A 23023-nucleotide genomic window follows, 5' to 3' on the forward strand; every position below is an offset into this window, starting at 1 on the left:
AAGCTTGAGCTGTCCCTGATCTATGTTCTCGCAAGTTCAAGTGCAAAAGGAAAGACAAATGGTTCATTCTGTGTTAGGGAAAGCCATGGTCCTGTTTTCAATGAGCTTGAATGAGACCCCTGACAGGGTCACTACTGCTCAAGAACCAAAGTGGACTAATATCTGGGGTGTGGGTCCATTCTTAGAGTTAAAGAAATTGCCCCTAAACATACACATAGAGTGTGAAAGAAACTATAATCTGTTAAAAAAAAAAATAAGTAGCGTCTCATTTCCAAAAAGATGTTGAAGGAATACTGGACAGTCCACCAAAAACAATGTACTGTGTACGTCATTGCGCTCCTGGGTTTCAAATGAAAACAGGCACTGTTTTCAAATACTTTAGTATAGTGTCTGATTTACATGAACTTTCTCAAGCCAAGGGGGGATGTGAGGGTTTAGAAAAGATGAGGGGGAGAACAACGGGTACATGTGACATGAATAAAGAAAGATGCTGTTTACAGAGTCAGGGGTAGTGGGGGAAGTTAGGCAGCCCGAGGCACATCTTTGAAGGAGTTCTTAGGACTCCAACTCTTTCCTGCCACACATGTCTTTTGAATTGTCATGAAGTCAGCAGGCTTCCAATGGGCTGCCAATCACGCCAACCAGAATATCTGATGCACCACGCCCCAAAAGAAAAGATGCCAAATTATGGACTTAAAGCTCTCCAATCTTGAGCCAAATTAACCGTCTGTTTTATAAGTTGACTAGCTCAGGCTTTTGTCACAGTGCTAGAATATTATTCTAACACGGAAAAGAATTCAGATCACCTAACATACTGCAGTTGGTGGTCTTATATAACAAGCATCTCTGGCCATTGCCTGTCTTCGAAGTCTCTTTTTCATCATGACCCTCATCTAGGTCAATTTTAAAATCTTCATTCAAAGCACTCTAAGTTCTGAAAGTTCCTGTATTGTTCTCTGTCTCTGTGCCTCTGTATTGTCAATATTTCTCTTCTTTGAAAAAATCAACCTTTTTAATACCAAAACATTTTGCTGGGTTCTTTTAGTTCCACCCTGCCTCAATCTCCAGGTGACTAGCACTTCTTTGGGAATTCATTTTCTGCCCTACTCAATGAGAGTAAAGATAATTCTGTGCGCACATTCATATGTGTGTGTGTGTGTGTGTGTGTGTGTGTGTGTGTGTGTACCTATGCCAAAGGAAATGATTTCATAAAGAAAGAGGGAGTCTTGACAAAGGTAGAGGAGTAATTTCCCAATGGGAATCCTAGGAATAATGTAGACCTGGTTTACAGGACAAACAGACAGATGGACAGACATGGAAGCATTTTCCCCTCATAGAGTTATGCTCTTTCATCAACAGTGAGTTCGAATACGATTCATGTTGACAACTCGCTGGCTGAAGAGATGAAGCAGTAATTTGTATCCTGTGGCTTCCTTGTCTCTCATGAAACATGGACAGGGCTGACTGGTAATCAGGAGAAGACAATAAACACCCTTGTGGAGCTGCTGGAAAGGATTATGAAATGATAGCTTGGGAGAATGGAAAGTTGGGGTGCACCTAAAAATAGCATAATAGTTTAAGATGAGATATTTCTATTGGAATTTTAAGGCAAAGAAGAAAAAGCACGGCATCTTTTAAGAAAGTAGGAAAGCAATCACCTTAACCATGGAGCAGGTATCTACCTTGGAACAGAGAGGTAGGCAAAGAGTTCTACTCCTAGCTGAGGAGCTATTGACAAATTATAGATTCTCGGGGGACAGGGGTTGGTTTTCTTTAAGAGTATAGTTCCCTGGTTGTCAGACCATACTCTAATGGAAGGCCACACGTGTTGATATAGACATGATGATAAAGGCTCCTACTGGACACTACAGATAGTGTATATGTGTGTGTGTGTGTGTGCACGTGTGCGCATGCACGTGCATGCACATGCATATGCAACAAAATTGAACATGATAGGTTTAATGAGGGGGACACAAAATTTAGTAAGTAGGTAATGGAAGATGGATGGATCTTAGAGGAGTTGAGGGAGAAGTATATATAGTGAAAACACATTGCACAAAATTCTCAAAGAGAAAATTAAAACTGGGAAATACAGAATAGAACAGAAAGGTAACCTGACTCAGAAAGCACAATGTTTTTCAAGTAGCACCAACTAAGATTTGTGGAATGGAACTTCACAGAGCCTTCATGGCCACTGGCGTGTGTGTACTCATCCAGGACCACTCAGTTCCTCAAATAGGAGTACAAGAAAACAAATACATTGACTTAACAACAATTGACCTTGTGCCTCATAATACAGTGCAGTGAACAGGGGAAGTATGACTTGCCATTAGGCATGGTTTTGCCTACGTGTGGATTGAAAATTATACATGAGCAGAGGAGAAAGCATGAAAGAATTATTCACAGAGACAAGTAGAAAGGCCAGAGACTAAATGTTTAGTGTGAAAACAAAGGCGCTAAAGGGAGAATCTGAGAATCAGAGAGTATTGGATCTCCTTAGAGAGTGCAGTGCTTCAAATCCTTACTTTAAACTAAAGCACATGGCTGAGGGCCTACACTGAAATATGGTCAGATTACATTTTATACTTGTGTGAAGCATCTGTATGAAGCCCAGCATGACACACAATGCATAGGTGCCAATAAAAAGATTACTTAAAAAACCTAAACATTAGAAGAATAAATAACCCAATCAATAAATGAACAGATGAACTGAACAGATAATTCCCAAGTGCACACCAAATACAAGGAAAAATTCACCATCCTCAAGCCATAGGGAAGTGTAAAACTATATACTGAGATTCCATTTTTATATCACTCAGAATTGCTGTCATCAAGAAAAGAATTTTAGATGCTGGCAAGGATATAGGGAAAGCAGAAAGTTTAAACACTGTTGGTGGGAGTGCAAATATTATAGTCACTATGGAAATCTTTATAGCAATTCTTCCAAAACCTAAAAATAGGACTACATCTCATCTAGTTACATTTCTGCCAGACATTTACCCAAAGGATTCTAAGTCAGGATACTGAAGAGCCCTCTTCTTCAGCATTCTTCAGTTATAGCCAAGTCATGGAATGAGCCTAAGTACCCCATCTTATGAATGAATAAAGACCATTGGTGAATACGCTCTACTAAGAAAGGTGAAATCATGACTTCAGGACAAAGAATGGAGCTAGAGAACATCAGGTTAAGGGAGAAAAGCCAGACTTATGAGGATAAATAGCATCTATTACCTCCCATGTGTGGAGTTGAGCAGCAACAAAGAGACTTGCAATCAAAAAGGGGTGGACAGTGGTAGTGTATGAGTATAGACGATGGAAATGTAAATATGGTGAGTACCTCACATGGATATAAAGGTATATAAAGAGCATGAGTCCTGTATATGCACATAAATCTTATATACACATATTATAAATATACACATGATGAAGTCTTTTCTCATATACAATTAGTATGTGCTAATAAAACTACTTTTAGAATGACATTTGCAAATAATTCTTCTTGTACAATGCATTGGCATTCTAAGTTGTTATGATGGAAAACTCCCAAGAACTAATCATCACAAATGACTGCATAATTGGCAAAGCCATTAGGAAGATAATCAACAGTCATTTCAATCTTCACTCAATGCTTAAGGCTCAACACTTAAACCTTTGGATTCCTAGATTCTTAAACGATTACCTACCAGTAGTGACAGTCTCCTCCAAAGACCCAGCAAACATGATCTGCTGCACACAGATTGCCTGTGGTTTTCATGTCCACCTTTGTGCTCATTGTAGATAGCATGACCTTCTTCAAAGACTATCATATGACCTAGCTATAATGGCTAAGTGCCCAAAAGGAAATGAGATAAGTGTGTCACAGAGACATCTACCTCCCATGTTTATAACAGCACTCATCATAATTGCTAAGGCCTGGGATCAACCAAGGTGGACTCGATGGTCCATAAAGTCACCTGCTCCAGTAACCCTTAGAGCAAAGTTTATGTTCTTATATCTTGGTTTTCCATTTCTACTTGTATTCCTACTCTAGAATTCTGATTACCAGCCTCTTCCTCAGTTTCCACACAGGTGGAATCTGTGTTCTTCTTTAGTTTAAACCTCTCGTCAAAATGAACATTTTTGAGTCAAGAGGATTCACAGCCACAATGAGGAGCAGATAACTTGGGTCTATTTCTCAAAGAATTCATAAAGTCTGCACTCAAATAATAAATTGAGGGATAATCTCAATAGAAAAGAAGTTACTGATAAGGCCTAGAAGTGAGGATATTGTCAAGGAGACTTTGCTGTCTGCCTTATCTCCTGCACTAATGTGCTAAGAAATGAGGTTTACTTGCTGTTGAATAATTTGTTATAAAGACAATGATGTCATCACTGGTGGGCCAAAGATTTTGTTACATATATTCTTATACATGTGATGTGGGTTTCCATTGCCTGGAAGACACTACAATTGAGGTGGTAAGAGACTTCCCTTCTCTGCAGGGGTTAAACTTTCCAGTTTCTACAGACTTTTTTTTCCAATAATTTTCAAGGCATCTCCTTAATTATTATCAATATATCACTAATTGAAGGCAGTGATGTGAATGGCCCTCCTCTCTTCATGACTCCTTTGAGATGACTGCCCTCTTTGGTCCTAGATATTGTTTCAGATTGAGTAATAGTATTTTCTCACCCAGTTCTTGTAAGTCACTATGCTTAGAGTCTTACCCACAGAACAAAACTTTGATTATGGTTTTTCTTTGTAAGGTCTTAATTCCTTCCTAGACTTAGTCATAAAAGATAACTTTTTCATGGTGTTCTAATAAAACTCATTTCTGTTTTTTCAAATAAAATAAATATATGCTTTTCAAAACAAATATATTCTGACTAAATATATTCCAATTAAATATAATCTTATTTTAACATAGTACTTGTACATATTTCTGGAGAGAAATGTGATAGTTAAAACTTGTATAAAATATGTGGCAATTGTGGCAATTTAATTACCAAATCCACTGCTTCAGACATTAGTCATTTCATTATTTTGAGAACATTCCAAATACTTTCTACTGCCTAATTTGGAATATCCAGTCAGTTGCTGGTAATGAGAGGTAGCAGCAGCACCATGGGAGCTACTCCCCTTGCCCAGAGTTGCACCCTTGTGTCTGAGCTTTTCACTCTGTCCCTCTCCCCTCACCCTTTACAGGCTCTGGGCATCACCCTTCTAAGTCTTCCTTCCACGAGATCCATTTGCTATTCCCCTATATATAAGAACAGTCTGTATTTATTTTTAGTGAGGCTATTTCACCTGACATAATGGCCTCCACCCTTATTGCTACAAATAACAGAATGTTGTTTTGACAGCTGAGTCATATTCCATGGTGTATATAAGCAACATTTTCTTTGTACGTTCATTTGTTTCTGGATTCCGTTTGTTCCCATACCTTGATGGTTATAATTACTGCTGCAGTAAGCATGAGACTCAGGTGCCTTTCTGACACATTGGTTTCTTCGTCTCTGGATATTTACTGCATGACGGGATAACTGGATCATATGGGGGCATTGAAAACCCTCCATACTGATTTCTGAATGCCTGTGTTAGTTTGCATTCCCAATACTGTGCTATCTTCCTTCTTTACCCATGCTGTCTCTCCCTCTCTTTTTAATGAAAACATAATGGCTCTAGGTAAGTGAGAAGATCATTGTTTAATGGCTCATTTTTGTCCTAAGAGTAGGATTTGTACAGAAAACTCTTCTGACTCCAATCTTTTCCACACCCCATCTATGTATGAGCTAATTCTCACAGGAATGGATGCTATGGTTTGTTTGTTTGTTTGTTTGTTTAAATGAATCTTTATCCATTCCCAGGATAGGGCACTTTGACACGCATTTATGTACAAGTGAATGTGGCTATGCCAGGTGTGTGAAGTGCCCATATGCTGTCACAATGACACATGTGACACAGCACTGTTGTCTGCATCAGGGTAGGAGGCCTGAAGCTTGCACACGCCCATGAATTGTCTCTGTGAAGGAGCCAATAGCTTTTCACTTTTATGGTTTTCAAATGAACTCCTGGTAGACAGAGCTGAGCATGAAGAAGCAAGAAGCCTGATGTGCTACTTCAGGCACCTCTTCAGAAGCCAGCCTGGGACCTCCAAAGGAGGATTGGGTGTGACGTCTGCTGCAGATCCATCTCACAGTATCTGTATAGCTACCCTGGCCTCAAACCAGCATACTGTAGAAACTGCTTCTTAGGGACTTTATCATACAACTACAAGAACCTCCACTGTGAACCGTGTGCTTCTTTGAACCTGTGTGAATTGTGGAACCACAAGAAGCACTGTAGGCCCACATTGGTGTTGGATTCCCTGTCTTGTGAATTCTGAGATCTAAGTCATCATACCTGGACCTTACTCAGTGCCTGAGGTTCTAACCTGTAAGTTCAGCCCATGAGTTAAAACTGTGTGTGGCTGAGGAACTAGCATGGTAGAGAATGGGCTTATCATGTAAGTTCAAAGTCCTGATTTTGGCGATCCAGCCCTCATGTAAATAAAAAGCACTGCACCTTGATACCTGACTGTAATACCAGTGCTGAGGAGAACAAGACAGGAATGTTCCTGGGGCTTATGTCCCAGCCAATTTTGCCAATTGACAAACTCCTAACACTGTAAAAGTTCCTGACTCAAAATGATGGGGCTAAAACCAAGGCTCAGCTGGCAAAGGTGGTGAGCTACATGCCCGACTGCCTACATTCATCCCCTGACACTACATGGTAGAAGGTGAGAACTGACTACTGTAAGTTGTACTTTGGCCAATGCACACAAATTTAATAAATATATATATAAAGAAAAAAATGTTTTATAATGGAGGAACATGATTGAGCAACAGACCGACCTTCATCCTTGGCTTCCGAGCACCCATGCACACACATGAATGTGTACATGCACACACAGGAAGCTGTGAATTTTCTGCCTGCGGTGATTTGTACCAACCCCTTTATTACTTTGTGTGTGTATTTGTCTGCATGTTGGACTGCCCATGGAGTTCAGAAGAAAGTATCAGCTCCACCCACATCTTCAACAACAGACAGTTGTAAGCCACCAAATGGGTGAGAGGAATCAAATAGGAGTACTCTTGAAGAGAAGCCGACATCTTGAACCACACTTAAATCCCCAGTTTGTTTAGTGAACATATTAAAGATAACCCCAGAGACACCAACATGTTATGATATTGTATCAAGGAATAAAAACAGAGCATTGCATCATATCTTGGATTAATCTGAGCCCAAGCCTGAAATTAATATTTCTTGCCTTCCTGTCTTCCATCTGTCTGTAGATCGTGGTTTATTGGCCTATTTGTGATTTGCCCACTGTGTGTGCCTCTCTGATATCTTACTGTCCCTAGTTCTACCTCTAACAGTAGGGTCTTCTCTGTACTTACTAAAGCACAGCAAACATGGAATGGGAAAGGAATGAGGGATTCATTATGGAAATTATTTAAGTTTTACAAAGAAAAGGGTACAGTAAGGATAGAAAAAGAATAGTTAACAATACTGCATGCATGGTATCACGCTACAACCCTGTTGTTTACAACAATGATGGTAGATCTTCATTTTGAGTTTGCTTTCAACTGTTGGCGGCCTCCAGCAAATGATTCCCACCACACACAGACATACACACAGACATGATTCCCACAACACACAGACATACACACAGACATGATTCCCACCACACACAGACATACACACATACATGATTCCCACCACACACAGACATACACATATACATGAGTCAGGGTCAGGAGCACGGGAGAGTGTACAATGGAAGATTAAAGCTAGGTGTCAGCTTAGGTTATAAAAGCTGTTTGTATAGTTAGTCCAAGGCACAGTGAGGTTGCTTGTCCCATGGTTCTCTCAAAGGAAGGTTGGCTTTAAACAGGCTGAGAACACAGTAGAAGAGTAGGTTGTTATGTGTATGGACTTATGTGCATTGTGTATTATGGAATTGCTGTAAACTGCCAAAAGTCCAGTCTTTTGGAGGTCAAGAGATAATTTTCCTAAAATTGTATCAATATACCACATTTTACATACATTATAATAACTAGTCTTTTAAAGGAGGTTTCTCAGTTTTACTTCTCAAATACACCTGTAAGAGAACAGAATCTCAGAACAAACACCAGATTTCACTGGTAGGATGCTTAAATAGGAAGCCTAAAACACCTGTGTAGAAAGTCTGACACAGGCAGCAAGATGCAGGAGGGTGTGTGCCATCTCAGAAAGTGGTGTCCTGGAAATCTAGCCTAGGCAGACAATTTTAATACTCTTCACATAGGTTCAAAGGTATGAAACTAATTGAAGAAAATACCTCAAGGTCTTAAGTGGTTCTTTCCTTGAATACTTGGGTAGCTACTTATGGGTAGCTCTAGGGTTTCTGTTGTTAATAGATTCAATCTTATTATACAGCACTCTGCTATGCTCTCCTAGACAGACCCCCAAAAGTGGACAGATAACTCTCAGAATTCTGTGCAAAAGTATACCTATATACAAATGCCTTCCCTGGAATGAGACACCCTTCCTTAGCTTTGGGGACACAGTTGAAGTTCTTATTGAGGACCTTTGACGCCCTTGCCTTAGGAGCTACAAGGGCAGCTCTCTGCAGTGTAGTCAAGCTTCCTTGGAGACCTCTTGGGCAGCAGGCTTGTTTGCTCTCTGTACTGTTGTGAGGAGAGGCAGATCTGTGACTGTGACTCCTTCCTGGAGGTCCAGGTTTGGTTAGGGACTGTCAGCCTCCAGAGCTATGAACAACCTGTCAGTTTGGAGGAGACCCTTGCTTGGTGTATGCATTTGCCCTTCCAGTAACACATGAAGTTCTTGTTTCCCATTCTGCCCTGGGAAACAAGGATTTTCCACCCCCTCTTTCTTCCCCAAAAAGTTTGGTTGTGTTGTTGTTGTCGTTTACTTTTGAGATTGTAATTTAATTATAGTGCTTCTCCCTTATCTTTTGTCCTTGCAAACTCTCCCACATCCCTCTCCTTCGAATCCATTGTTTCTTTTACATTAGTTATTATATACACACACCTACACACACACACACACACACACATGAATGTAGGTATGTGTGTGTGTGTGTGTGTGTATATATGGGATATCCCAAATATGGCCCAATTATAATTAATGCTCCATATAATGGTACTTATATTTATGTCTTCTTTTGCTTTTTTTGTTTGTTTGTTTGTTTCATTTTGTTTTTCTTGACATGGTGTCTCACCATACAGCTCTGGTCATCCTGCACCTAACAATGTAGACTAGACTGGCTTCAAACTTACAGAGATCCACCTGCTTCTGCCTCTCAAATGCTGAGATTAAAGATGTATGCCACCATGCCGAGCTGAACGTTTGGCACTGAACAACCAGTTGGTTTGCTTTTTCCTGGGGACCACCTCCCCTGTTCCCAGTTACCTGTACCTCTTTGTGTAGGTTGAGCCCTCATGGCCTTTTCTCCATCTAGTTTGGCCTGTTGGCTAGCATTCTTATTCAGTTTACTTTTAAAAGTCTTTGCAGTAGCTTACAGTGCCTCTGCACAGTTATGTTCTGTGGTTTCATTTTGAACTAATTTGCAACACTCATCTCGGGGTAGAAGGCTACATTTTGTTTTATATTTGCTGTTGGGTATGGAATTATTGGTCATTGGAGTTTATGATAGTAAATGTCCTCATTAAAGATTCACCCAGAGTTTATAGAACATCATTTAAACAGTTTTTACTCAGTGACCAGGGCATCTCTGATATGCTAAACTGAAGGGCGGGAACTTCTCCAGATGTTGCAGAATGTCATAGGAAGTGCCCTCTTGTGCACAGCCAAGTGAACTTTTCTGTACTTAGCACCAGTATTCCAGCTCTCGGGTAGCTAAGCTGGGACTTGCTGTCTTCATCTATTCTGTGTACTGTAGCAAGACACCAAAAGTCAGGTGACTCATAAAATAGACACATTTCTCAGGGCTGTAGCCAGGAGGTTCAAAATGAAAGCAGAAGCAGTTTGGCCTCACAGTGGGCCACTTTCTCATCAAGGGCACTGTCACCCTTTGACTTGCATGCTACAGAACAACTGTGCACTCTTCCCCTTTCTTCATAGGAGCACTCATATCTTTCACAGTCTTAACACTCATGGCCTAACTGCCTTCCAAAGGTCCCACTTCCTAATCGAACAATCACCTTGAGGGTTAGGATTTCAACATTCAACTTGGACCAAACAGACCTATATGGCCATACCATTTTGTTATTCAATTTCACAATCATTTTATATATACATAGACCTACACACTTCCCATCAAAAAGGAAAGACCTCTTAAATATGAGTTTGCTTTTACAAAAATCAATGCAAGAGATTGGAAGGGATGACAGCATCCTTCCTGGCAGTGGCTGAGCTCACGGTGACACTCGTGTTTATTGAAGAGGCTGTACCAACAGCATGGAGAAGGACAGGCCTCCACAGGGCTGAAGCCAAGAGCCTGGCTTCCCTTCCAAATCACACCCTCCTCCCTCCTCTGACTACTTAGTGGTAGGGCTCACCTTCTCCACCACAGAAACAAGTTTCCCAAGATTATAGCTGCCGGTTTTTAACACTTGGAATTGTGTGATTTATCCCAGACGGCATCCGAAAGTGGCACAAAGCCCATTTCATTATAGGAGACTGAAATTTATTATTATTTTACCGAACATAAATCAGGAAATAGCTCCAGTACACATTACCTGGAGCTGCCATGCCCAGCCCCTCAGCAGAGCCTGTCGTTGAATGTATTTTCTTGTTCCCTCATTGCTGTATTCTGAATCATTGCCTCTGCCCAGGACGGGTTGATGTCTCTCCCTTCAGTTGGACGGACCCGTTTCTTTCCAAGGGTGGGTATTTCTCACAAACCCTTGCTCCTTATCATATTCTATAAGATTCAGTGGAAGCACTAACAGAACGATTCAGTATAGCCTTGTTGTTGTTCAAACTTATGTGCTTTTTATTACATCACAGACAATAATTCCACAGCCATGTTTGCAAAACCTCTTCTACTTTCTTTGATATTCATGAATACTTTATAATCCCAACGTGATAGTCTATGCAGTTTGGTGTGCAAATTCATATGATTCTGTGTATTTCCCACCACAGGGTGAACATTTGAAGTGCTGATTTAAGTCTACAAAAAAATCAACTTGATGAAAAGTAAATCTCAATGCTTATTGGTCACAAAAGTTAATTTCAGATGTTAGACGGATGCTAATGTTTAGGACTCCTCACGGTGACCAGAAATTCATCTTTTGGGTTTCTACTCTGAGATTAATGTCTCACTATGTGTGACATTCCCTCAGGAGGTCGAGCTGTGTCGAGTTAGCAGTCAGGAGAAGCTGGGCCTGACAGTCTGCTACCGAACTGATGATGAGGAAGACACGGGAATTTATGTCAGCGAGGTAAGAGATGCTGTGGTAAAGACCTGACAGGAAGGAGAAGGGAAGGAGGACTTGAAAAGGCTCAGGAGGAGGGACGCCTCTTTTCCAAGGCCTGTGTGAAGAGCTGGCTGCGGTCCAACTCTTGCCACTTTCAATTAAGGAAGCAAATTATGCTGCCCAAGTAACGCAATTATCATCAGCTTGTTTAGAGGGAGGCTTTCCCTGCAGAAGCCCAGCAAGGAAAAAGTGTGAAAGTGGTAACATTGTATCAATTTGAATAAATTCCCATAAGACAGCAGCAGGCTGAGCTCAGTCCTGCTCCCCAAACATTTGTCCTTCCGTTCCATTGCATCCTTTATACACTGCTAACAACAGTATTGGCTAATTATTTTAAACCAGCAGGCATAATAATCACCTCTTTTACTTCGTGGGTGGGGTTAATAGATTTAAATACCCAAGAAGTATATCTGCCCATTTCTTTTATTCAACCACAAGATCATTTTCAAGAGGCAAATAAAATAAAATAAAATAAAATAAAATAAAATAAAATAAACACCCTACATTTGAGTCACCATTTTAGTGTTAGCTTGAAAGACTATCAAGCAAAATTTATTACAATAGATTTTAAGAAAAGTAGATCACCTTAGAAAAAGTGAAAAAGTATGTGGGTATTTTTTAAAATTATAAAGATTTTTTATTTATTCTCGCATACAAAATATTCCAACTGTAGCCTCTATTCCTGCCATTCCTCCTTCCCCCTCTCCTCTCCCCCAGATCTCTGCTCCTCCATTTCCCTTCAGAGGAGAGAAGGCCTCCCATGGATATCAACTGAACACAGCAAAATAAGATGCAAAAAGACTAGGCACAAACCTCATAGCAAGGCTGGACAAGGCAACCCAGTGGGAAGAAAAGGTTCCCAAGGACACCTCTTCTTCTCCCACTGTAAGAATTCCCACAAACACCCCAAGGTACACAATCACAGAATATATAGAAGACCTATACACATTTTTTTGGATTTGGTTTTTTTTTTTTTCCAAGACAGGGTTTCTCTGTGTATCCCTGGCTGTCCTGGAACTCACTCTGTAGACGAGGCTGACCTCGAACTCAGAGATCCGCCTGCCTCTGCCTCCCAGAGTTCTGGGATTACAGGCGTGAGCCACCACCGCCCGGCAGACCTATACACAGTTCAACAATTATTTAAAACTTCATACATAGTCAACATGAAGATGTGCATCTTACAAAGCATAATTCCTGTAGATGTGTCTGTAAGGATTAGGCAAACTAGAAGTTAATGTTCTCCGCAGTCTAAGTTTTAATGGCGGTAGTGTTAAAACAGTACCTTAGAAGAGACTAGATATAATAGTTTTCTACAGAGTTACCTAGAATATTCAAGAGATCAGCCACAAACACACTTAGAGAGCAACACAACTCTAAAAATATGGAGGGATATTTTTCTTTTTCACTTTACTCTGAAAATATACGATGGTATATTTCTTTATCTGTTTGCTGGCCTCTTCCCACATGGAAGACTCTCCAGAGGGAAAAATAAATAAATTTGGCTACTTCTTTAAAATGAAGGACTCCAGTGATCCCTCTTACAAAGGGATGGAGGAGTCAAGTGATACTTACTGAACCTTTTCTGCAATGTATACAGAGACAGGCAATTTTATGGATGGTTTGATTTAGTTTGAAGCCTGCAAGACAACGTTTCGTGTGTAGGATGGATTTTAAAAGGGACACGATTCACTAATAATAATATAATCCTCTGCTTTCCGGTAAGTCTGTTTGGTATTTAAATATGTTGAACTTGAAACCTCTCTTTTTAGAAGTGGTAAAGAGGCCACAGGAACCAAACATGTGGCGTGCCCTTACACTGCCTGCACACAACCGTGGCAGCTTCTGAACTGGACTCCTCCTCTTACTCTCAGTATCTGAGTGGGGCTCCTAATAAGGAAATGCCATGTGATGTTAGAACTGAGCAGCTCAACCTCATGCAGTCCTTGAACTACTTAACTTAGAAAAGAAGTTTTGATGGAACAAGCCTATATGCATGATTTGGAGCTATCACAGGAACATAATAGACAAAATCGCCTTAAGGAACTGAAAGCCATCACTCAAGTCTGGCCTGTTAAAATTTTGCGACATTCTTAGGAGAGCTTTAAATTTGTATTTGTTCTAATAATGGAAAGTTGATATAACGATCACTATATGTAAAGTGGTACTGCGTAGCAGAATGTACAGGTAGATTCTTTTTTAATTCTCAAACAATATAAATTAAAAATCTCTTTAAATATGTGTGTGAGACAGAAATCCCTTTAATAACTATGGACATAAGAGATCTGTCAGCTTTCCTAAGATATTTCCAGTATTATTTACAGGTCACATTATATATTGTAAATTTCCTGAGTCCAGAAAAGTCCTGGTGTTAACATCATCATAACATCCTGTCAGGTAAAGACTGTCTGACAAATGGGCTTCAAAAATGACTGAAATGATATAAAAAGGGAAGGCAGGGATGGAGGGGAGAAGGGTGGAAAAACATTCTGCAGTTGAAGCTCTGCCTAGTCCATTTTATTATTGTTAACTTTAAAGTGGTTTTAGACTCTCTGATTTTTTTTTAGATATTTTCTTTATTTACATTTCAAATGTTATCCCCTTTCCTGGTTTCCCCTCCGAAAACCCTCTATCCCCTGCTTACCAATCCACCCACTCCTGCTTCCTTGTCCTTATCCCCTTATATTAGGGCATCAAGGCTTCTCTGCCCTTCGATGTCCAGTGAGGACATCCTCTGCTACATATGCAGCTGGAGACTTGAGTCCTTCCCTGCTTACACTTTGTTGGTGGTTTAGCCCCTGGGAGTTCTAGGGGTACTGGTTGGTTCATATTATTATTCCTCCTATGGGGGCTGCAAGCTCCTCCATTGGGGACCTTGTGCTCAGTCCAATGATTGGCCAAGACCATCCCCCTCTGTATTTGTCAGGTACTGGCAGAGCTGTGATTTTTTTTTTTTGACAGAACAAAAAATGGCTCATGTCCTGTCGTGAATCAATTGAAAATTCTGAGCCAACACAGTCTAAAACTATAATATCTTAATATGCTTTAAAACTGCATTGTAAGCTCTCAAAAGGATATTGTATGGCCCTGAAGATGTATGCGTTCTCTATTACAGGTTGACCCAAATAGCATCGCTGCCAAGGATGGCCGGATTCGAGAAGGGGATCGTATTTTACAAGTACGTGATATATTTATTTCCTCAAGCTTCCCACAGGCCTTCTAACAGCTTTCATTTTATCTTGTTTCTTGCAAAACCTTGAGGGGAAAGAGCTTGTCATTGTCTTTGCATATTATCATCTATAAAACAAAATACTATCATTTTAAGTACTTTGGAAGTAAAAGCTATGCCATCTCTCTGGAGTTATTGGGTGACAGTTATTGAGATACAGCTCCTGGAAGGAGGCTTTGACTTCAAGCTCCTCTGTTGGTCTCCGCACACCGTTTACCTTCCTCCACTGCAAGCCCGGTTTCCTGTCTTTAGTTATAACCTGCTCTTGTTGCAAAGGTTCCATGGGGTGAGTGGAGTGTGTTTAGCACAGTGCCGATAAATGATCGGTACACAGTAGCTGCAGCTCCTACGAGTCCTGATGCCTGCCCCCTGCAGAATGAACTACTTGAGCATAGTTCCACGTGTTCCCTTACTATAGAAAAGTCTAGAAGTCCAAATCAGCAGTAACCCATGCCGAGAGAGGGAGCTGCCAAGGCCAGATGGAAGATCTCTGATTTCTTCTCCATAGAGAAATGGTCAGAAATCAGAGGGAGGTACAGGGCTGGGAAGAGAGTCTCACAGCCTGGTGGCGGTTGCCAGGAAGCTACCGGTTCTGCCCTAAACTTGACTCAGCTCCTGACAGCCCTTCTGGGTCCTTGTAGAGGATGACTGGAAGACTCCATGCAAAGTCTAATGTACAGATCAACAGGCAAGTAGAGTTTGTAGTGACAGCTCAGTTAGAGTTCGTAGTCACAGCTGTGAAACAGAGTGAAGGGCACTAGTATGGAAAATCAAAGGAATGCATACTTAACTTCTAGATGTAGCAGCAGACCCAGAGTTCCCACATCCGAGTGGATCCCAGGCAATACTTCAGACATTCTGCTACAACTCTGAGCTCCAGAAAATATACAAGATACACCTGGGGAATCCTGTCCTGTCTAAGTAGGATGACAGCAGCCCACACAGAAGACCACAGAACAGCTTAACATAATGGAGAAGCACCTGAGCTACTTGGTTTGATACCACAGACCTTTCTTCCCATGATCCTCTATGAAGGTTAGGAAAGAAGAAAAAAGCAAGAGTTTCAAGAGTTTCAAGAGTTCCAAGAGGTTTCCAGAAAACCTCAAGAATATGTAGTACAGTAAGACTTAGTGCGGTGACCTGTAGTTAAGCGAACGGAACTGTGCCCATTGTTGGATCCATCATGGAATAAAATGGTTCTCTGGAAATCCAGATGAGGCTTTTTTTTTTTTAGACAGGTATTTAGCATCTTCACAGATACACACACACACACACACACACACACACACACACAAATAAGCCAATGAATGAAACAGGCATTCAGAACAGATGAAGAAAATCTACAGAGAAGCTTTGTTAGGGTATCCTACTTAAGTTGGTATTTAATATAGATATTAGAAGGGTCAGATGTTGTATATTTTCAAATAAAATGAAATATTAACTGTGTCATTGCTTTATTCATATCTACAACACACTGAAGTAGTGTGACTTCTTGGCTCTCTGTGGTCATAGTGCTAACACAAACAATAAGGTGTTCAGCATCCAAAGAGCTTGGAAGGTATTGTACCCTCAGAATAGCTACCCTATTCAGCTTTTGATGTAGTAAATGTACCCATTATCATTTTGTTCTTTGCTGCTTCTCTGTTGGCTCTCATTCCTTCTAACTATAGATCCTCCACAAGTGAAGCTCCCAGTATGCCATCACCTCGTCTCCTTCCAATTTTGTCCCCTAGGCAAGCACAGTTTAAAAAATTACATTTAGAAAAGATTATATCCTTTGCTTCTGTGGCTAACTGGATAGAAACAGGGTGGATGCATTTCCATGAGACTGCGTATTTTGAAGCTTCTAGGTTCTTAGCTATTTTGTATGCAGATTTATTTGTGACAAAAAAAATGCCTAGAGAATAATAAAGAATTCTTTAATGGAATTAGTTCATTGAAGAGGCAATGGCAAGGAGGATAAATAGTGTTTTTGCCAGATTGCATTATATTCTCTGACAAATACAGCAAACTAAATGAATACACACACATCACATTTTTAAAAAAAAGCCTAGAATTCAGTTTTAACTCACACACATAAGAATCAAAGAGTCTTAAGGGTGGTGGTAAAATTATATTAAATAAAACTATGACAGAAATTGTATGCACAGACAAATAGCTCCCATCTGTCTGGTGGGGGAGATTATGGGATACCTTGTAATGAACAATTAATGACTCCTTTCCTAGGGAGAGGACAATGGGACAAACAGGAATTGCTTCTTAGACATAAGGTTTCCTGGTTGGCTTCTATTTAAATGAACCTCTCTGGGTCAACTATGACTTTAATTATCTATTATAGTGAGCTAAGTTGAGTGTATTTATGAACTTGCCCTCATTGCAGAGCTAATATTTTCTTCCTTTAGCATACCACAGATGTTTCAGGTGACTTCCTGATGCCACACATTACACACACACACACACACACACACCACTCACTCACTCACAGGTGGTAGCCATCACCAAGATACTATGCACAAGGAAAACCATGAGACAACTTCTCCACAGCATTTCCAGTCCTCATATGTTCTCCTGCAAAGTGCTTGCTGGTTCTACCCACTGTGCCACTGACAAGAACTTAGATCCAATTTGTTCCAGAAATCCACCTAAAAAATGTATAGCGTCAATGAAGGCATGCCTAAGTCAGAACTGCAAGGGTTAAGTGTCACACAAATAACCAGTTCCTGGAAGGAGAACTATGTCCCACTGTCTGGTTGGAGTAAGGAGCAAGGAGCACAGATGACTCCCTGAAGGAAGGCTGACACCGTGCTGGCCAAAGAACCAGCTATGTGCCTGCAGATTCTTCCTGCGAAGGCTCTGCTGGAAGGCACAGTGGGGTGAGAGCGTAGGAGTGGACGTCTGCATTGTCTGTACTGTATGCTACGTGGCATGTCTTCCTAGATGTTCATTTTCTCTCTTTGAATGGGCAGTTTTCCCTGATTCATTTTCTAGCCCCAGCTACCCATCTCCTCCCTTTGTTGTCACATACAAAACACAGTACCCTTCTTTTGCCCAAGATACTTAGGTTTGTGCCTTAGAAAAGCCATAGGCTGGATACCAACCTTTGAAGCCGAGATACTGGTACATTGAAGTGAAAAATATTATGCCGTTTATAGACTTTTGAGCATGTTCCTCCACACACTCCCTCTCCTAGGAGATCAGGCCTGAAGTGAGATTTTTTTCATTTATCTCTCCAAGATGAAGACAACACCTACTTTCTCCCCCACCCTCAATAATACCCATTTTGAACTGAATATTTACATACGTTGATACACAAAAATTACAAGGTCTACATCTAATTATCTACAAAGATTAACCTCATTTCGAACACAACCTGCATACTGTTTTCTTCGAGATCCTCATTCCTTCTTTCTTAAGCCAAAAGTCCTTCAGGAGGCCGAGGGGGACAAGACCGGCCATCCATCTTCTCTCTATGATGCTTTATGTCTTCCTGGTTTCCTCCAGCAGAGCAAGCTTCTTTCCCTGCTAGCAACCTCGTAACCAGAAGCCATTATTTCAGGAACAAAGGCAGCTGAAGGTTGAAAGCTCTATCAGATTCCCTGCCTCAGATCTTTCATTCTTCAAGAGGACTCTTTGCTGAAATACATGGCCGACTAAAGTCCTGAGCACACCACACTGAAATCTACCAACCAGTTGGCTGAAGTGGCCCCTCTTTTGAAAAAGAAGAAAGCGAATAATATTTTAGTAGCAAATTTCTGTGGTGGCTTCATTCCATCCCACACGTGACCCTGAAGTCAAGTGTCTTCTTCGACAGATGCTTTTATGTTAATGGGCAATCCTGGGAGTCAAAACTCAGACCGCTGTGAGTTTGCAGAGAAGAAAACAGTGCCAGCCAGAGGGACTGTAAAACAAACATGGCACAGTATCGGTGACTTCCTAAGAGTTAAAACTACGCCTAAAATAAAGACATGTCTAGACAGAGACAGACCTACTACTATGGATTTGAGTGTTTATAGATTTTACTGTTTTCTTTACTTGGTAGGATAAAGTTTGCCATCACAGGGGATTAAAAGTATAAATAGTAAGCGTAACAATGCAACAGGAGCCTCCGTAGGAACATGAGCCGCTGCGATGGCAGGAACGTAGTGAAGCCCTTTACCACAACCCTCTGAAAAGGCCACTGTGGGCATCTAATCGAAATCAGCAAATGTGATAGCAACATTAGGATAGCGGAGGTGAGAAGCAGGATCAATCGCAGGTGAAACTGGATTAAAAGGAGAAAGTACGCATATGTTTGAGTTAACGCCAGACAGGAAAGTGGTGGGCATTAAATCCCAGGCAAAAAAAAAAAAAAAAAAAAAAAAAGATGAAGATTAACCGTGTTGGAAATCACAGAACATTTGCTGTCAAATATGTCCAAGATGAGACAGGTACGCCTGACAGGTAACCCAATAAGATACAGGCATAGTAAGACGTGCCAGGAAATGACTAAAAGTCCTCAGCTCAAAGGAAGTAAAGGTTATAGTTTTTAAAAACCATAGCCCTAGTTAGACAAGGTTTATTTGAGAATCAGGCATAAGAAATACACAGGAAGCCCATGAGCATGGGAGTGTCTATCCACAGACAAGCAAGAAATGAAGGTGGTACCTGTTCACATAATGGTGCAAAATACCTGCAGGCTGTATGAGGTTTTTTTTTAATTTTTTTATTTTTTTTCCCACTGGAGGTTTGCTCTCTTAAGTATCTATAATAAGAGTTTAGGAATAAGAATTATTTGCTGTTTTCCAAAGTGAGATTCTTTGGCTAGTGTTGCTTGTTTTGGTTTGGTTTTTGTTTGCTTTGGTTTGGTTCTGTGTGTTTGATAAACCTGTTTGCCCTTGTGGGTCAGCCAAAATCCCAGAGACCTGAAAATGAAAACTCTGAGTGAAAATATAAAATTACTGGGGAAAAAAAAAACTTGGCTAACATGGCCATCTCTTTTCTCTGTTTAACTTACATAATTAGAATTCATTTAGGCAGAATTTCTTCTGTGTTTGAAATATCCCCATATTTTGATACTATGCTAGCAATAAAAAAAATTGTCTCTATGGATCTGAGAAATCAATAAAACAGAATGTTTTTTTTAAGCAACTAAAAGAAAATGTGCTAACTTAAAAACCAATGCATCTGGACTCGAAAATGGAGCTGAAGAATGCTTACTCTATTTTTAGAACCTACGAAAGTCTGAGTTCTGTAGGATTATTTCCCCCTGTGCAATCAAAAGCTCACTGAAGGTTGCTTTCTTTCTCTCCTTTGGTAAAGTCAATTTTATTTGATGCCAATCTTTAAATATTCCAAGTATATCTGTAATATTGTATGTGTTTTGTTGGAAGAGGAAATGGGCAATCCTTGGGCGAAGTCAGCACTGGGAACCGGGTCCTAAAGAGCTGCTGTTCTCCCTTTGGATTAGACTCGCTTGGGAGATAGCCGGAGTGATGTCCGGACAACTGAGTCAGACCCCCACACCAATGCGAAGTGATTAACTGAGCCCAGGTCAGCAGCGGTCTGGGAGAGCAGCCTGCTCAGAGGCAGTCTGCAGCTCTCTAATTGGCTCCCGGGAGCGTGCAGGATGACGGATTTCAGTTGTGGAACTGCTGGCCGCTTCCCGGCGCTATTATCTCAGAGTGACACTTCCATTACTCTGAGTGGAGAAAGATGAACGTCACCTGTCAGGGGCTGGTTAATTGTGTTGCTAGATGTATGTTACCAGGGCGCAGGTTGGACATTTATGAACATAACTGCTTCCTGTGATGTCCACCATCCTTCAGGGATCGATATGGCTCTTACAGCGCGCGTGTGTAATTGAGTGGAGGCACTTTCCACGGAGGGGTGACGAGGAGCCCATTGTGGGAGCTTCGTTGTCCATACATTCACCATAAATGAGCTGATATTTGTCATTTATTGTGTGCAGCATTGTGGAAATAGAAACTAATGCGCCACTTTCATTTGTTCTCTAGATAAATGGGGAGGACATCCAGAACCGGGAAGAGGCCGTGGCTCTGCTCTCCAGCGATGAGTGTAAGAGAATTGTGCTGCTGATCGCCAGGCCCGACGCGCAGGTCCGAGCAAAGAGCGGGATCTTGAGGCTGCACTTTGTAGTCACCGAGTTCATGAATGAATGTGCATGTGTTCCTGCCTGGTGCCATGGAATTGCTTTCATGGGTGTCAGTATAACCCATGGAACCATATAAAATTCTGCAAAGTCTGATCCACACTACCCAACCTTAACCCAAAAAACTCTGCTAACAACTCCACAGAAAGGAAGTCAAATATCCAATTTTAGAGGGAAATTTAAAACACATGAAATGTAACCCCCTCCCCCTCTGCTTGGTAGTTATTTAAATGGATCAACAAATGAGGCATAGTTGACTGCAGATTATTTTAACTTCTGTGTAGACCCTTCCTTTAGGATCCCATCTAAAATACATAATTGGCATATTAAGGCATCATGAAAGATCCGCTAATGAAAATGAGATTAGTATATGTAGCTATCATCTTAAATCTTCCTAAAATAATTCTATCAAATGAAATATCTATGGTGTAGTCCCTTGAAGGACGTGAGTTCTTTTCCATAGCTAATGTGCCAAAAAAAAAAAAAAAGAAAAAGAAAAAGAAAAAAAAACATTGAACTGATTTGAACTGCTCCCTCCCAAAGAGGCTTCAAAAGGAATACTTTTATATCTTGACAGAGGACAATGTCATCAGAATAAATTCCAGGTAATGACGGGAGAAAGGTGCTTAACTGCTGTCTCCCTTCATATCCTTCTCCTGTCCCATCGAATGCAGAAAGGACAGTAGGCTGTCACTGTCCCATCCACCTGTCAGTCGCGTGAGGGAAGTTAGCTGTGTCACCATTTGTCTCCTAGGCTATTGATCTGATGTTTTTCAGACTCAGTAACTACATTCTCTCTATGAATTACACAGAGTAAGTGGAGATCAGTGTCAGGTTGGGTCCAGACTTGGATATAGTGGTTATAAAAGATCGCTCTTTCTGCATGTATTTCCTTTATGCCCTTGACCATTCTAAATGGTTCTCATAAAGTCGGCTGTAGCCTGGAGCAGAGTAAAGCTCAGCACCTGAGGTCTTAGTAGTGGGAAGAAATGAGCCCCTATGACAGGCTGGAGTGTGTTCCTGCTACGAAGGAATGTTTAAAATACATTGGAAATTGTACCAATTATCTAGAATGTTCCTGAGCCAATTATCTCCCCAATACCATTTCCTTAAGAAAAAAATTAAAGGGATATATATCAGCAAAGTTCATAGTAAGTTGAAATGAATTGAGTGGCCATCCATGTTGTAGAAAGGTATAAGTCAATTTCCTGCCTGGCCATGTAGCTGCTGGGGAAACTCATGAATTTAGAGCTGAGGCATTTCTAGCCTGGCCATAATGGGCAAAAGAAAGAATAGATGTTCATGGCTTTTAAGACTGGTCCCTGCTACTGTTTGGCACGTACACCGGCCTGGCAGAAGGTGACGACTGTCTGGCTCACTCTCGTGAACTAGCACCTGAAAGAGCCAATGTTGGAGGATGAATCATCAAACCACATTGTTTCCACATTTGATAACAGACATCACTGATGCTGCAGAACAATGTGCTACCTACTCAAACCAGGATTTGCCTTCACCCTTGGTCCTGAAAGAAAATAAATAATAAATAAATAAAGAGGCTCCATACTAGAAAAGACACAATTGCTTTGAAAATTGGATTTCCAGTGAGCTCATCCAAGAAAACTCTTCCTAACGCCATACTTTAAAAATAGAATTTACACGGTACATGCTGAGGTTGAGAAAAGAAAAAAATCAGATAACAAATCCTGTTTTTCCATCTGCTGTCTTTTGTCTATCAAATTCAGTATGTCTTGTGTATTGTGGGCGTGTGTACTTCACGCAGGCAGAGCAGGGGGAAGCTCTTCGCGTGCTTTTCCTAACGTGTTTAAAAATGTTTCGACCCCTCTCTGGATTCTTGGAAATGATCTGTGTGCTTGCCGGAGGCAGCAGTGTGCATCTGTGCAATATTTTTAAATAACTCATTTCCTTCATTCTCTGTCACCTTTCTTTCATTTCCTGCCCGTTTTCTTCCTCAGACCATTAAAGATATTGCTTTTCTACCTCATTCCCCTGGGGAGATGGGGGCAGAGAGGGCTCTCAGAGATTCTTGGAGCCACTGCCTTTGAGTCGCTATACTCTATTCTTTCTCCTCGATGCTACGCATGACCTACATTGTGCAGACACAGTGTCCTGTGAAGGTGATCCCTCCTTCCTGGCAGCTCAGCTCAGATAGTGCATGGACTGCAGTT

General features: G+C 41.0%; 1 protein-coding gene across 1 annotated transcript in view; it reads left to right on the plus strand.

The window, feature by feature from the left end:
* The window catches only part of Pdzrn4 (PDZ domain containing ring finger 4), a 153863-nt gene that overhangs the window by 113955 nt on the left and 16885 nt on the right, over positions 1 to 23023 (plus strand). The window contains exons 4-6 of the mRNA XM_052161388.1: positions 11329 to 11427; positions 14576 to 14638; positions 20683 to 20784. Coding sequence (XP_052017348.1) covers positions 11329 to 11427; positions 14576 to 14638; positions 20683 to 20784 — 264 coding nt within the window. The remainder of the gene's footprint in view (positions 1 to 11328; positions 11428 to 14575; positions 14639 to 20682; positions 20785 to 23023) is intronic.

This window comes from Apodemus sylvaticus, chromosome 17 (assembly GCF_947179515.1).
Source record: "Apodemus sylvaticus chromosome 17, mApoSyl1.1, whole genome shotgun sequence".
NCBI classification, from domain to species: Eukaryota; Metazoa; Chordata; class Mammalia; order Rodentia; family Muridae; genus Apodemus; species Apodemus sylvaticus.